At 41.7% G+C, this 14,356-nt stretch overlaps 1 protein-coding gene across 2 annotated transcripts in view; it reads left to right on the top strand.

Annotated features, from left to right (window-relative positions):
• tncb (tenascin Cb) overlaps window positions 1–14,356 on the top strand; it is a 64,639-nt gene that overhangs the window by 27,386 nt on the left and 22,897 nt on the right. For both annotated transcript variants that reach the window (XM_015013565.2, XM_015013563.2), the window contains exons 6-10: window positions 94–247; window positions 4,702–4,971; window positions 6,118–6,303; window positions 7,765–7,854; window positions 9,149–9,412. In XM_015013565.2, coding sequence (XP_014869051.2) covers window positions 94–247; window positions 4,702–4,971; window positions 6,118–6,303; window positions 7,765–7,854; window positions 9,149–9,412 — 964 coding nt within the window. The remainder of the gene's footprint in view (window positions 1–93; window positions 248–4,701; window positions 4,972–6,117; window positions 6,304–7,764; window positions 7,855–9,148; window positions 9,413–14,356) is intronic.

Genomic DNA, 14,356 nt, shown 5'->3' with positions numbered 1-14,356 from the left:
ATGTCTGCTTTTATACCCGTCTCTGCATACTTTATGCCAGAACTACTCTTTGAGGACTGATTTTTTTTCTTTCTTTTTTTTTGCTGTTGGCAGAAAGAGGAGGACGGTGAGATTCTCAACTCTCTGGGCCGGCCGGAGACCACCTTCGAGCAGTCGGGTCTGGGTCCAGGCCAGGAGTACGAGGTCAAACTGGAGGTGGTGAAGAACAAAAAGCGTGGGCCGCCTGCCTCGAAGAACATCGTCACAAGTGAGTTCATGCAGCCTTGCTGCACACCGATGCTGACTGGACATGACACAGTGGTCAAAACATACTAAGTTCTTCAAAAGCCTCCCACTTGAATGTATATTTTTTTATTGATTTGTTCTGCATAAGAGACAGTGTTCAGGAAAGAAAAATCTTCATTAGACAGAAAATCTCCTCCAGTGTGATAACAGTGTGCTCTCATACACCAAGATGTTCAGTGGTCATTGTACACACTGCAAAAAACACAAAATCTTACCAACTATTTTTGGTTTAGTTTCTTGTGCAAATATCTTAGTTCAGTAGAAATTAGACAAAACTAACTTACAAGTAACTTTTCAACAAAGAAATAGGAGCTTTTTTAAGTAAATAATTCCTTAATAATGGTGAAAAAGTAATAGTTCTGTTGCCTGAATATTTCATTTATAACAAGAGATTTTCCCCTAGTTATACATTAATTTATCTGCCAGTGGAACTAGTACTTTTTCATCAATATTAAAGGAATATCTAGTTAAAACAAGCTTGTATATCTTGCTAAAAAGTTGCTTTTAAATTAGTTTGTCTTACTTACTCACTAAGATAATTTCAGTAGAAGGTAGGCCAAAATTACTGTCATGATGTGTAGTGTGGTTTGGTGAGAACGAACGCGGAGATCCAGATGATGGTGATGACGATGATGATGATTTAATAAGAGAGCTCAAACACAGTCCAACACAGGTGGCACGGCAGAGAGTCAGCGCACAGCTAATTACTGGTAGTAACTGAAAAACTGAAGACTGAATAAGAGAGCTAACCAACACAGGACTTTACAGTACGACTGTGATGGCAGGCAGACAAACGACAAATGACATTCGACGACAGTAGACGAGGACCAGACAAGAGACAAAGACAACAGGTGGGCTTAAATACACAGGGAGGGTAATCAGGTAACTAGGCACACCTGGGAAGCAATCAACAGGGAAGACAGGAAAGGAACAGGAACAAACACAGAAAAGCTCAAAAATAACTACACAGAAAACACAGAACATAACAATTACTTGGTAGGATTTTCTGTTTTTGCAGTGGAATGGTCCAGTCAAAGCTGGGTGAAACATGCCCCCAATAACATGTAACTGCATTTGCTGCAAAACATGGTACTACATAGAACTGACTGAAAACATAAGCAGGCTACACTTTTACAGATCTCCATCTGTTAAAAGGTCGTCACATCTGATTAACTATAAAACAGGAATCAGATATCCTCCCTGTTGTTTGTGAGTAAAAGTGTTAAAAATAGTTTTTATCCCATCATAAGTTCAAGGAGTTTGAATTCTCTTGCAAGGCACAGTATCCCTTATCAAATCATATCCTGAACTATTCATTGCAACAATGAACCTACTTCTGTTGTTTAGCGTCCACGACTGGTTCGTCAGTCGTCTCGTTAGAAAATGTGCGTTCTGGTTACCACTCTGGAACCTTTTTCTCCTTGGTGTTTTGTTTTTCCATCAGAGCTGTGCTGAGGCAGCTACTTGTTGTTTCCCTCTGAGAGCCAGTTGTCACATCTGATAAAATATAAAACAGAAATCAGATATCCTCCCTGTTGTTTGTGAGTAATGTGTTTACCTTCAGGTAAGCTGGAACACAAAGGAAATATGAGATGAGATAAAGGTGACCGACCTGAGGAACCGTGTGTTTCTGACCACCCTTCTGTTGAGCCTTATCACTTTTGATTCATGTCCATAATCAAGTGTGTTTTTGCTCCCTTCACACGTATAGATGCAGGTCATAAAAACAAACTGATGGATTCTGGGTGACAAAGCTATACACTCTGTAACTCCACAGAAATTGAAAGATTGATATCAAATAATTGTAAATTCAAACCCTAACCGTGTATTCTATCAACCTGATATAAGGACTAGAATAAATATTTGCTTCACTTTCAACATTTGAACCCAGTGCAGTAAACACAAGGAGAAGGACGCTTTTCTTTCTTCACACAGAGGTTTTATAAAATAAAAGATTTATTTAAGTTCAAACGTAATGGTCAAACCAAGCTTTCACCTTTAGATACAGGCTCATTAGTTTCTTTACCTGGCTCATCCATCTTGCAGTCAGTGAAAGCAGAGAAGTGTTCATGTCAGGCCTGACTGATTGGCTCATTAGAGATTTCTGCAAAGCTATGATTTACCAGAGGCGAAAAGGCTGATATGGATTTCCAGTCCTTGGTGACAAGTAATGACATACTCCCTCCACTTGTTTACTTTATAAATCCTTAAACTTTAGGAAACTCAGAGCTGGAGATCAATACTATGACCTCTCTGTAAGAGAACAAGAAAACAACCTCAACCTGAATATATTTATTTTTACTGATGAATAACGATCAGCTTGCAACACATTTATTATTTCTCCCCTTGTTCTCGTCGTACACAAGCGTACCCACAGAAGAATCTATGCAGATGCAGCACATTTCACAACATGGGATTAAATGACAGCAGACTGGACTCTTTGAGGAATCTAAAGTCCTTCAGTGTTTGCAGCATCTTGTATAAATCTGTTGGGGCAGCAGGATCAGAGCCAGGGACCTCAAAAAGCTCCACGACCTGAAAATGAAGTTGTGGTTGTGGTGAGGGGACGACGCTGGAACCTCTGGAGATGATGGTGCAAAGAAGGATTCTCTAGAACATCAAGAAAATGATCAAGCAATCAATTCAATCAAGTTAATTTGTAAAGTTCATTTCAGCAACGAGACAGTTCAAAGTGCTTCACAAAACAAAAACACAGAAATGCACAATAAACAATTGAGAAAACCAGTAAACATTAAATTATGTACAACCCTGAGCATCCTCTTCATGAGGACAGCAGAGTGATCAGATTTATTAGGATTCTGCGTTTCTTAGTGGTTGCAGTCCTTCATGGAGGAGGGATCTCCTTAATGCAGTGCATTAAGAAGTTAGAAATCAGTCTCTGTTCTCTGTGTGAAGCTCAGATCTTCTTGGCATGGGTCCACTCTATTGTTTTGGAAAAGTGACCTTCCCCAACCTCTATGACATGCTGTGGATTACTTTTAGAGACCATGCTTTTGTCTGTATCATCAAAGTAAGAGTTGTGTCAGCTTGCATTCCTGGTGCCATACTCCTTCTGGGCATAGGTCCGCCTTGTGTCACTGATCCTGGTTCAGATGATCATGGAGAGCAGTTTGGAGTGTAGGGTGTCTGCTCTGTTGGCCTCGTGGTCTCATATATGCTTTGCTTATTCATGATGTGGTTATGTCAATGTGTCAGACCAGAATCTTCATTGGCAGCAAAACTGTTCCAGCTGTTTCAGTGTCAGCTCTGTCTCAAGTGGAGGGTACCTGAGTCAGAGAGGAATCCAAGATCTTTTATCATTCAAAGGTATTGGCAGAATGTTCAAGATTTCATCAGCAATGGTGAAGGTGCTGCTAAAATCAGTCATGGCCCAATAAGAACTGAGCTAAAAAGCAAATCTCTGAACTACCTCACTCCTCTGATCAAACGAACAAGATTTCAGAAACAAACTGCTGAACTGAGCTTTCTCCGTGGAGTGAGTTTAGGACAGTCATCAACATTAGACATCTCTCAGCAGGAACACAACTTTTCTCCATCTAGAGGAGGTAGACCAGCTGATTTGGACATCTGAAGAAGACTCCAGAGCAAACCTAGAACTCAGTTTAGGGATTTTCTATAACCTGGGAATGCTTTGGACATCCCCATCCTCAAATAGTTGTGATGGAGTAAAGAGTGTCATGGCTGACTGACTGGATGCATGGATTCAGTTAGGATCTCGTCACTGTGTCCGGCATTTGCTTCTACATATTTGTCATCTATACCTGGCTGATGATGCTCTGAGTCCTCTGGGACACATGGGGTCTATTAAAGGCTCCTGTTTCTCTAGCTTGGGGGGTTTCATGGTTTAAAGAATGTCAATTCTCCGCTCTCCCCTCACCATCTGTGGGAAGCACCATTCATTCATGCAGACACACTCAGAGGGACACCGCCCTTCCAGGAGAACACAACCCTGACACCCCAATGACACCCTGCAGCCATGTTGGTAGCCAACTCTGTGCTAGGCTCACATGAAGACCACATTTTATCAACCCTTTACAGAGAGTTTACTTTCTTTAACATGTTTGTGTGTGACAAATCAATTCAAGGACCAGTGAAAAGTCAACCTTCATGGAGCTGGGATTTTATATGTAAATTATATTCAGACTCTCAGAAAATTCAAGCAATCTGCCTCATTGAGAGCATCTATGTTGCTGCATTGACTCGACTACAAGCCATTATTTTACAAAGTAAAATTTTCTTTATGACATATTTGATATATACAACTTTTTTTTTTTTTACCAAGTAAAGCTAACATACTTTCTTCATTGTACTGTATGTGCCTGGAAAACACAGAATCCTGCCCCTCTTTTTGCCTGATTGGTTTTACAACTACTCCTCCTTCACCTGTCCTTCCAGTGATCGATGCTCCCGGCCAGGTGGATGTGCGAGATGTGACGGACACCACGGCACTGGTCACCTGGTTCCATCCGGTGGCCCACGTGGACGGGGTCAGCGTCTCCTTCGGGCCCAGCCTGAACCCAGCGGATCGTAACGTGGTGGAGCTGTCATCTGCTGACACACAGTACCACCTGGCTGGCCTCAGCCCTGATACGCGGTACGAGGTGTCTCTGACGGCAAAGAGGGGGGAGCAGAGCAGCATACCAGTGTATGACTCCTTCCTTACAGGTAAGACTCCTGGAATCTTCTTCCTTTCACAGCTTTCATTAGACGCCCAGGGATTTGGGGACCACACAAGATGTTCCTGTTGCTGTATTTATGAGAATGGATGCATGTAATCTTTGAACTTTGACTCAGTTCCCCCTGCTAGTATAAGCCCCTGCTGGACCTGTCTCCTGTTGACTTCCTGGTGGCTGCAGCAGAATAATATTAATCTATAGATTTTAAAAAGGCATTGTTAGGTAATTATGAGAATTTTTTTAATTAACTGATCGTTCCTTTCCAACAGTGGGAATCAACAAACATCTTCTTGTCCAGATTAAGAATCAGTTTGTCCCTATTAAGCTCAGAACTTCACTCTGGAACTAGATCTTCTTGTTAAGCTAATGTTACAAACTCAGACCCCGTCCACATAGAGATGAGATCAGGAATGTCTGTAAAGGTATGTTTCCGTCCAGGCAGTGTGTCCACACGGATCTGGTGTTCTGATCGTCTTTGATCAGTTCTGGCCTTTCAAATTCAGATGGACAAATGACCAAAATGCAGATTTAATGTTTCAGTGAGCACATGCTCCACCTGTGTAATCGACATTTGCCTCTCTCTCACAAATCAACATTGTGCTATTAGTGTTGTGTTTATGCTAAGAGCAGTATTGCTGTTGCTTTGTGTCACATGACTTCATCATGCATGAACAGTGTTTTTGTATCATTCTGTGGCAGACAGAGCTGCAGCGCCACCAACTGGCCCAGCATGCATCCTGTCAAATGGAGGCATGTTTTTGCCTTAATGGTTTATCATAATGTGTTGTGTTCATATCAATGTGCACAACAATTTATTAGACGTTTTCATTTTGTCTTTGTCACAGCAAGACTAAGGCAACTTTGCTGCCACATTTACAGTTTTAAATTGAAGGCGAAGTGGTGTTTTCTGAAATAAAATTGTTTACAGTGAGATATAAGAGACTATAAATTCATTGTTCAGAGGTCAGGCTTTTGCATACATGGCATTTTTTCATCTATATGTCCCACTCCTACATTTAAGTTGTCTAGATTTTTCTTCCTGATTCTTTGATCATCTGGAGCAGAAGGTTAAATCTCATTCAAACAAATGGTTTAAATAATATTTATCTGCCTTATATCTGTCTCTGTGCCGTAGACCTGGATGCTCCCAGAGACCTTCAGACGGTGGAAATAACAGATGAGAGCATCACTCTGGAGTGGAGGAACAGTAAGGCTCAGGTGGACCAGTACCGCATCAAGTACGGCCCGCTGTCTGGAGGCGACCACGGAGAACTGCTCTTCCCGCCCGGAGCCAGGGACTCCACCCAGGCCAAAATCACCGGTACGACAGACTACACACACCAACACACACGTGTCCAAGCTACCGTCAGCAGGCAGATGTGGAATGTAAAAAGCATGGTGGTGAATTAAAGCGCCAGAACAGAATTGGAGCAGTCCTGATCCTTACCTTCTGCCATGCAAAATATGAGAACCTGCATTTAACAAAAATATTTCTATTAAATAAATAATAGAGATTATTTATTTCACAAATAATTTACCTTTTAAATACCTTTCACTGGCATGTAACAGTTAAAGTAGGAGTAAATAATTTCACTCATTTCAGCAACTGGTATGATCCTTTTTTATTAAATGTAAAGACACACCTTCCTTCCTTCCTTTCTTCTTTCTTCTTTCCTTCCTTTAATAGAATAAATTCATTTTAGTATTTTCTCTTGTAAATGACTAAGAACTGAACAACATGTAGTTTGCAGTTATAACAGAAACTAAATGGCTTAATTTGAAAATGAAGGAGTTTTGGGGGCTTTTTTCAAAACGGTCAGCAGGATTTTCACCCAGTTCATTTTCAAAAACTCAGTTTCCTTTCTTTTGTCTTGTTAAATGTTTGCCTGGACACAGTAACACTTTGTTTTGTGTAAAAAAACAAACAAAAAAACTTCAGCAGTGAGTGCTTTGCTTTCTTTCGGTCCTGAATGAGGAAGCGGACTGTGAGAATGCTCTTGTTGAAGGCAGGGATTGGTTTTTCCTCCTGCTGCAGCAGCGACCACATCCAGCCATGCATTGATGTGTTTCTGTGTCTGGTTGTTTTCTTCTGCAGTTCTCCAGTACAGCATGGCTACACAACACTAGAAACAAACAAGGAAAAAAAAAAAAAAAAAAAAAGCTTCTAAAATAAACCAGTTGAGTCTTTGTTTGACCCACTTCTTTGTCCTTGGATGGCCTGTCCAATGAAAATACAGCACTGTGTCCATTCAGCTGACACCCACCCCCAACCCCCTTGTGTCCACACACACCTCAGCACTTCTTTCACACACTTATTATCTGTAATTGCCTTCACGCTCGTGATTTTATTGATAATGAGCTTCCTGGGCTTTAGGTGTAATTTCATGCAGGAAAGCCCTGCGCGCTGTGACCTCTGTGGGAGTTAATAAAGGAATTAGGAGCGATCAGTGTGAGAGAGGAGCTGATTGTAAAGACCAAACAGCCCCCAGAGCCCGCTGCATCACTGCAGCAAGTGTTCCTGCTCTGCAACAAGGGCTCTATAGATCCATCAATGCAAATACAACACCAATGTTCCACAGTGAACACAAGCATACCATGAAACGCAATTAGGCACCAATCTATTGTGCAATCAAGCCACAAGAGAGCGTTTTTGTGGCCCCGCAGCCATTAGCTGCAACAGCTGGCCACTTGACTATAGACACTCCCTCAGTTCATTTGTTGACACCTCCACAAAACAGGAGAGGGGCTTTTTCATAGTTTGCATGTTCCTGGTGTTCTGCAGGCCTGAGACCGGGGACGGAGTACGGGATGGGAGTAACCGCGGTGACAGATGAGAGGGAAAGTCTGCCCACCACCACCAACGCAGTCACAGGTCAGATGTTTCCACCGAGACCTTCAACAATCACCTCTCACTCCCATGTTTCAGCTGCAGCCAACATCATCCACCTGCTTTTTATGATGAAATATTAACTTTCTCCCATTAGTAGGTCTATAAAAGCACATTTAACACCCCTACCCCGACCCAAAGTCTGCTTAATAAAATGAAGCAACAAAACTGTTCATGTTACAAATAGTAAATGAAAAACATAGAATCTTAGTGAAAGTCAACTAAACTGATGAACACAACAGATCTAAAGTAGAATTAAATGTTAGTGAGGAACTTTAAACTGACTGAACTTGTTCAAATGTGATATAAATCTGCATGACCTTTAAAAGAAAAAGGACAACTTATATTTTTTAATAAATATCAAAATTGTCATTGTTAAAGGTTCTAAAATAAAGAGAAACATTTCGCTGTTTCAGAAACGAGAATGAAAAAGTTTTTTATGTGGAATGTTGAAATTTATGGAAAATGAAAAAGAAAAAAAAACAGTTTCCAGTTAAATGACAAAAAAACATGATCTAAAACAATATCACTAGTATTTTAGAGTAATTCATAATCAGTTCATCCCATGAAAACTGCTAAAACTACCATTTGTTATTAAATGTATAAACAGTTGATTCTTTATGATTTGAAGCCCGAGTTATTAAGAGACATTGTCGACGGTCCAAAGAGCCGCAGGCTGCAGAGCCCTGGTCTAATTTGTAGCCAGTTGTGGTCTAAAGATGTCATGTAGTAGCAGAGCCACAGTCGCCTCTTATCTCTGTTCTGTTTGGAGAACATCTAAAACATCCTGGTGGTGATAGAACTCCAGGTGATGTATTTTGCTCCATCTGCAAAGACAAAAACTTCACAGCTTTGATTGGATAATGGAAGGATTTACATGTCAATCCAAAACAGTTCATATTAACAGGTGTTACCTTGGAATCCCAGATGGCTTTGCATCTGGATTTATCACCATAAGTTGATAAAAATCACAAACCTAAGACTGTAGATCAGCACAGACTTTGTGACTGGATTTCAAACTGGTTCAACATCTGGATAAATCCATTGTAACTGTGAGCAGTTCTGAAAACCAGATGAAGTCTTTACTGTCAGAATATCTTTGAAGTACTGGGTTTTTTTTATGTCTGCATGCCTGAAATGCTGGAAGGACTTTCCTGTACATTCATCTGAAGAGTTTAGGGAGTTAGCAAAAAATATTTCTGATAGATTTATGTGGCAGAGAACAAATCTGTTGGCTTTATTTGTATTAGTTTTCTAAGCCGATCTTCTCTTCCACCAGCCCTGGACGCCCCCAGAGAGCTGACTGTAGCAGAGGTGACAGAGACCACCATGATGCTGGAGTGGAAGCGGCCTCAGGCCAAGCTGGACTCCTACCGGCTGGTCTACGTGTCGGCTGACGGTCAGAGGGCTGAAGACTCTGTCCCCGGCAGCTCAGAGTCTCACACCCTGCGGGGCCTGAACCCCGGCATGATGTACACCGTCAGCGTCACCGCCGAGAGGGGTCGCAGGAGCAGCGCGCCCGCCACTGTCTCAGCTGCCACAGGTCAGCACGTCCAACAGCTTTCTCCTAAATAAGTTGCTGTGCCTAGTTGGAAAACAACAGAGCACAGTTGTTAGACTCTTGGCGTTTATTACTTGATGTTTGAGATGCAGGGCCTTCCTTAAGGCCCTGGATGTTGTGGCGTTGTGTTGGCAGTATTGCAGTGACTATGAGGGAATAGTCGAACCTCGGATTCAGGGAGAGCAGTGTGTTTCTGGTTCTGATCCTGGAGTACAGTCTGGACCAGCTGTCCACACTCAGTAGGGTCTTGGAGGGTGTGTGTGAAATCCTCCCAACCTATTTGGACAAGGTGTTGGACCGAATCCCTCAGGGAACCTTGTGAGGGTATTCTGGCAGTATGGGGTATCAGGCCCTTTGATATGAGCTGTTGGGTTCCTGTATGAGAGTCTGGTCCACACTGCCAGCAGTAAGCCTGGCTTGTTTCCAGTGAGAGTTGGACTTTGCCAATGTTGCCCTTTGTCACCGATTATGCTCATCATTTTTATTCTAGGTGCTAAGTTGATCCAAGTTGGTGGCCTTGGGATCTCGCCTCAGCTCTTTGCAGATGATGTGGTCCTACTGGCTTCATCAGGTCATGATCTGCAGCTTTGAACCAGCTTTGAAAAAGCACCAGGCTGATTCGTTCCTTCTTAAATGCTTCAGATAGACCAAGGACGCATTCTGCTTTTCTCCTTCAGCATCCATGTGATGACAGACAGACAGACAGACAGTTAGTTTGTTAGCTTGTAGTTAGCAGATAACTGCACTGTACAATTTAAGGGTTCAAAATCCAAATGCAGATTGTGCGACTCTGTAGTTTAAGAAGTCTGATTTGTAGCTGATGTTTCTGAATCCATGATGTGCCAAATCCAGCTGGATGTCGGAATCTCCCGTCTAAATCCCAGAGAGCCGGAGCCGTGGGATCAAGAAAAGACAAAACACAAAACAGACTAATCTTTTCTCAACATTTCAGGGAACATCAGAAAGAATGGAGAGGTTTGTTTTGGTAAAACATACGACAGTGTAACTGTAGCTCACTGTTTCCAGGAGGGTTTTAGCTGATGGTGCAGAGTTGAAGGGGGTCTTCTCACAATCCCCCGCACCCTCATGTCCCAACCCCCTTTTTTCATAGCTGTGGCCAAACCAAGGCAATGAATTGCATTCATTGTTATTTCTCAATGTAACTGTGTCTCCTTCTCCTACGGCTCATTTATAGCACATAGAAATATTTCTTTCTTTTTTCCCCACTTTTTTTTTTTTACTTAAAACAAGAAAGTTTTAAGTAAGTGTGCTGCAGTAAGTGTGCTGCCAAGACAAACATCCCACAGGTAGATCCTGGTGCTGGGTTAAGCTGGTGGCTGTAGGCAGAAATCGCTGAATGGAAGCGGCTCTGTGTGTTTCCTTCTTGGGGATCAGAAGCTGCATGCCTGCTGCAGCTGGTAAAAGCAAGTCACAGGATTTATGTGAGCATTTCGGTATTGCACTATATCACAAGCCTTGCATCTGCCTTTAAGCTGCAGATATTTCCCCCATTTGCTTCAAAGATGGAGTCTCAGAGGAACCTTAGAGCAGACTGGTAATGTGTGTGTGCTGCTGGGAAACAGCCTGGCCATGTGTGCAGCCCTGTGCGTTTCTCATTCATGTGTTAATTGGCGACCTGAGCCCCGCTCCCCTCTGGGTTTTGTGCGATTTGACCACGATGAACCGTGGGTCCGTCTGATAAAGGGACACATGCTGGGAGTCCTGCTAAATCGCTGTCTTCACAATCAGCAGCCGCCTAATCCACAGCCTGGAGGTTTATATCATCTCCACCAACATGGATCATGCTGGTTCTGCAGGAGGGGACGGGCAGACAGAAGACGGGTGGGGGGTGGGGTTTATAGTAGTACCTGAACAATCACAGACAAGGATTAGGATTGGAAATTTGATAGTAGACTCAATCGACTGTCTCTGAGGTGACCTGCCTATAGAATGTGCTTCACGGCTGAAAGTTGCTCTTCAGAGAGTCCAAAAAAAAAAAAAAAATCACAGTTTTTCGGGGTCTAACTTTATGGTTGGTATGTTAAAAATAAGACGTTTACATACAGAATGATTGAATGATTACTGGCTCTTCAACCCTCCCGCGGTCTTAGAGCAACACTCAGGAGGAGCGTGGAAAAGTCACGGTCAGACAGCGGGCAAGAGTGTGGTTGGTGGGGGATCTATCCCGTCAGATTTCCAAAACCAGACACAAAAAAACCCAACTTGTTCATAATAAAAAACTGTGCACAGTTTGTTATTATTGTTATGGATGCACAACATGTTGCATTAACATCGATATTGGTCGTTTAAGTAAATCTGGGTCAATATTAACAACCAATGTTTATTTCCATCCTGTTGGCGTTTGATTGGAGGGGCTTGGCCATCAGGTATTGGTTTGGTCATGTGACTGCAGGACTGTGAGCTGTTTAATTGAAGCAAAGAAGCAATGTCAGGCTTGTGATCATTTTTCCATAGTGATGAAAGTGTATAGAAGTAATATAAGTAAATATGACTTACTGGGTCTGCTTCATTTCAGCCCAGCATTGCCACTGATAAGAACAACCTATTTTATATTGTGCAGCTAGCCGCATTAAGTGGAAGCATCTGAAGGGGTCGGCTTTCCACAGAGTTCAGGTTTTACACATGAGGTTTTAACTTCACTTAGCTGTAAAAACATTATTTCTATGCAAACCATCCGTCACGGCCCTTACACCACACAGATCTGCCTGCAGGTAGATTTCACAACAAGATTATGTTTGGCAATAAAAAGCCCCTTTAAGTTAATGCTGCACATCTGACAGCTGAAAAGGAAGTCAAAATAATAAAAAACTCTGTAGTTCATTAGACGCTGTGAAAAAATGAGTTACAGCTGCAGCTACTTACTGTGGGAAACATGGAAAGAGAAGATTTAGAGAGAATAGTTCATCTAACTGGGTAAATGAGTTTGTGGACATCAGCAGACACTCTGTAATGGCTGTGGAAAGATGAAAAGTAAAATCCACAGATCAACAATGCATTTCCTATCCTGAGAAATTTATGCTTACAAACAACACATGTGGTTGCTTTGATGGTCTGGCTGCTGACTCCACCAGAATTGTCCTGGTCCCTCAGCTTTGACTTGTTCCTTCATGTGAACACGAGTTTCTAACGGTTTCATAATCCTGGGCCCAAAAGTGTTTCCACCGAGTTGGCAGGGACGAAAACTGTGATTGGTTTACTTTTTAAGGAGGTCAGCCATTTTTCCTGTGATGTTGATGATCCTAAGGGAAAGTAGGAGTGTTCACTCTGTGATTTGTAGCGAAGTGAAAATGGACTCAAGGTATCTGTTCATATATGATCCTAGATTTGTGAACTTTGTAAGCCTGTTTATGTGTAGCTTTGGGTATTTGTAAGTGTATGATTTGTAAACCGCAAAAACTTTTTGAGCGCTACTCTGGTAACTTTCAAACGTGTTTTAAAATTCAAACACCAATTTCACGTCCTTTTGTGACTGAAGGAGGGTTTTTGAGACTCATGTCAAGAGCCTCATAGGTTAGTGTGTGGGTGGTGCGTTTAATTGCCGGGTGGTGTGATCAAAATGATTTGTGCATGCATGTCGTCTTATTTGTGCATATTACATGACTTGTGTCCATGAATTTAACCTTTTGTATGCGTAGGACCGTTTTGGAGATTATATATAATTAGCACATTGTTGAGGTTTTTTGTCATTTGTAATTGTATATGTTGATAATTTCTCTATATTGGTGTGTGCATTTAAAAAAAACACATTTGAAAGTTACCAAGGTCACGCACAAAATGTTTTTTTGCTATTTACAAATCATACTTTACACACACCAATCCCCAAAGCTACATGCAAACAGGCTTACAGACTTTACAAATCCATACACACAGATATTATGAGTCTATTTTCTCTCCAAATATTTTTTTGGTTCGTTTTCAGCAACACACATTTATGATCTGCGGTTTGAGACATCAGTTCAAATGTACCTGCTCTGAAGAAGCAGAGAAATGCAGATTGAGGTTAAGTTGTGTTTTTCATTAATGCTGCTGATGTTCGAACGCCCAACATTTACAAGCAGTTTTGTCAGTGGGAACAGCAAACCCTGAAGCGTTTCAGTTTATTATTCTGAGGGGTTCTTCCTGTAAATCTGTCTTCAGTTAGTCAGCAGCATGGGGGCCGTTTCTGGATTCTTCACATGATCTCTACTGAGCGCCGCATCTGAAACCATGGTGCTGTCCTTATATGAACCCACTTCTTCCTCAGTCATGGCTTCATTATGAGTACAAAGGGCAGCTTTCCATTGTCTTCTTGAAACAGCACACAGCTTTGTTCATTCTTTGTATGACAGTATTCTTTTTTGTCTTTTTGTGAATTATTATTGTGGTCATGTTGAAAAGGACCAACAGCAGTCAGCAAAGACTTCCTCTCCGTCTCTCTGGAGCCATTTTGGTTCTCTGACCAGTGGTTTTAATCTCCACATATCATCTCGAGGTCTGATCATATCCTGGTCAGCCATTTGGCTGAAAATCAAAGTCACCAAGTTTATCTGAGCTCTTAGTCAGTTTATGGTGAGGAAGAATATTGGCAGTGGTCTAAAAATCCCCTGAAGCAAAAAAAAAAGTATGTAGAGAGAAATGAGGTAACTAAGCAGATTTTACATACCTTTACATCAGCCTCAGAGATAAGTTATTTTCATGATTTCTTTCATTCTAATACAGCCTTTTCTTTTTTTGTATTGTACATCTGAAATTAATAGGAATAATATTTTTTTCTCTTTTGAAATGTCAGCTTACACTTAATCTGTAGCCGCAATGTATGTCATAACACTCCGCATGCCTTCAAATCAGAACCAAACCTCAGTACAGAAAGAAATTACCGTCGATAGCTCATTCTGAATATCGAGAGCAATCTTTCATTGGGTTTTT

This window comes from Poecilia mexicana, unplaced genomic scaffold (genome assembly GCF_051168715.1).
Source record: "Poecilia mexicana isolate PSO_F unplaced genomic scaffold, ASM5116871v1 scaffold_9, whole genome shotgun sequence".
NCBI classification, from domain to species: Eukaryota; Metazoa; Chordata; class Actinopteri; order Cyprinodontiformes; family Poeciliidae; genus Poecilia; species Poecilia mexicana.
Note: the sequence above shows the minus strand (reverse complement) of the source record. Positions and strands in the feature narration are given on the sequence as shown.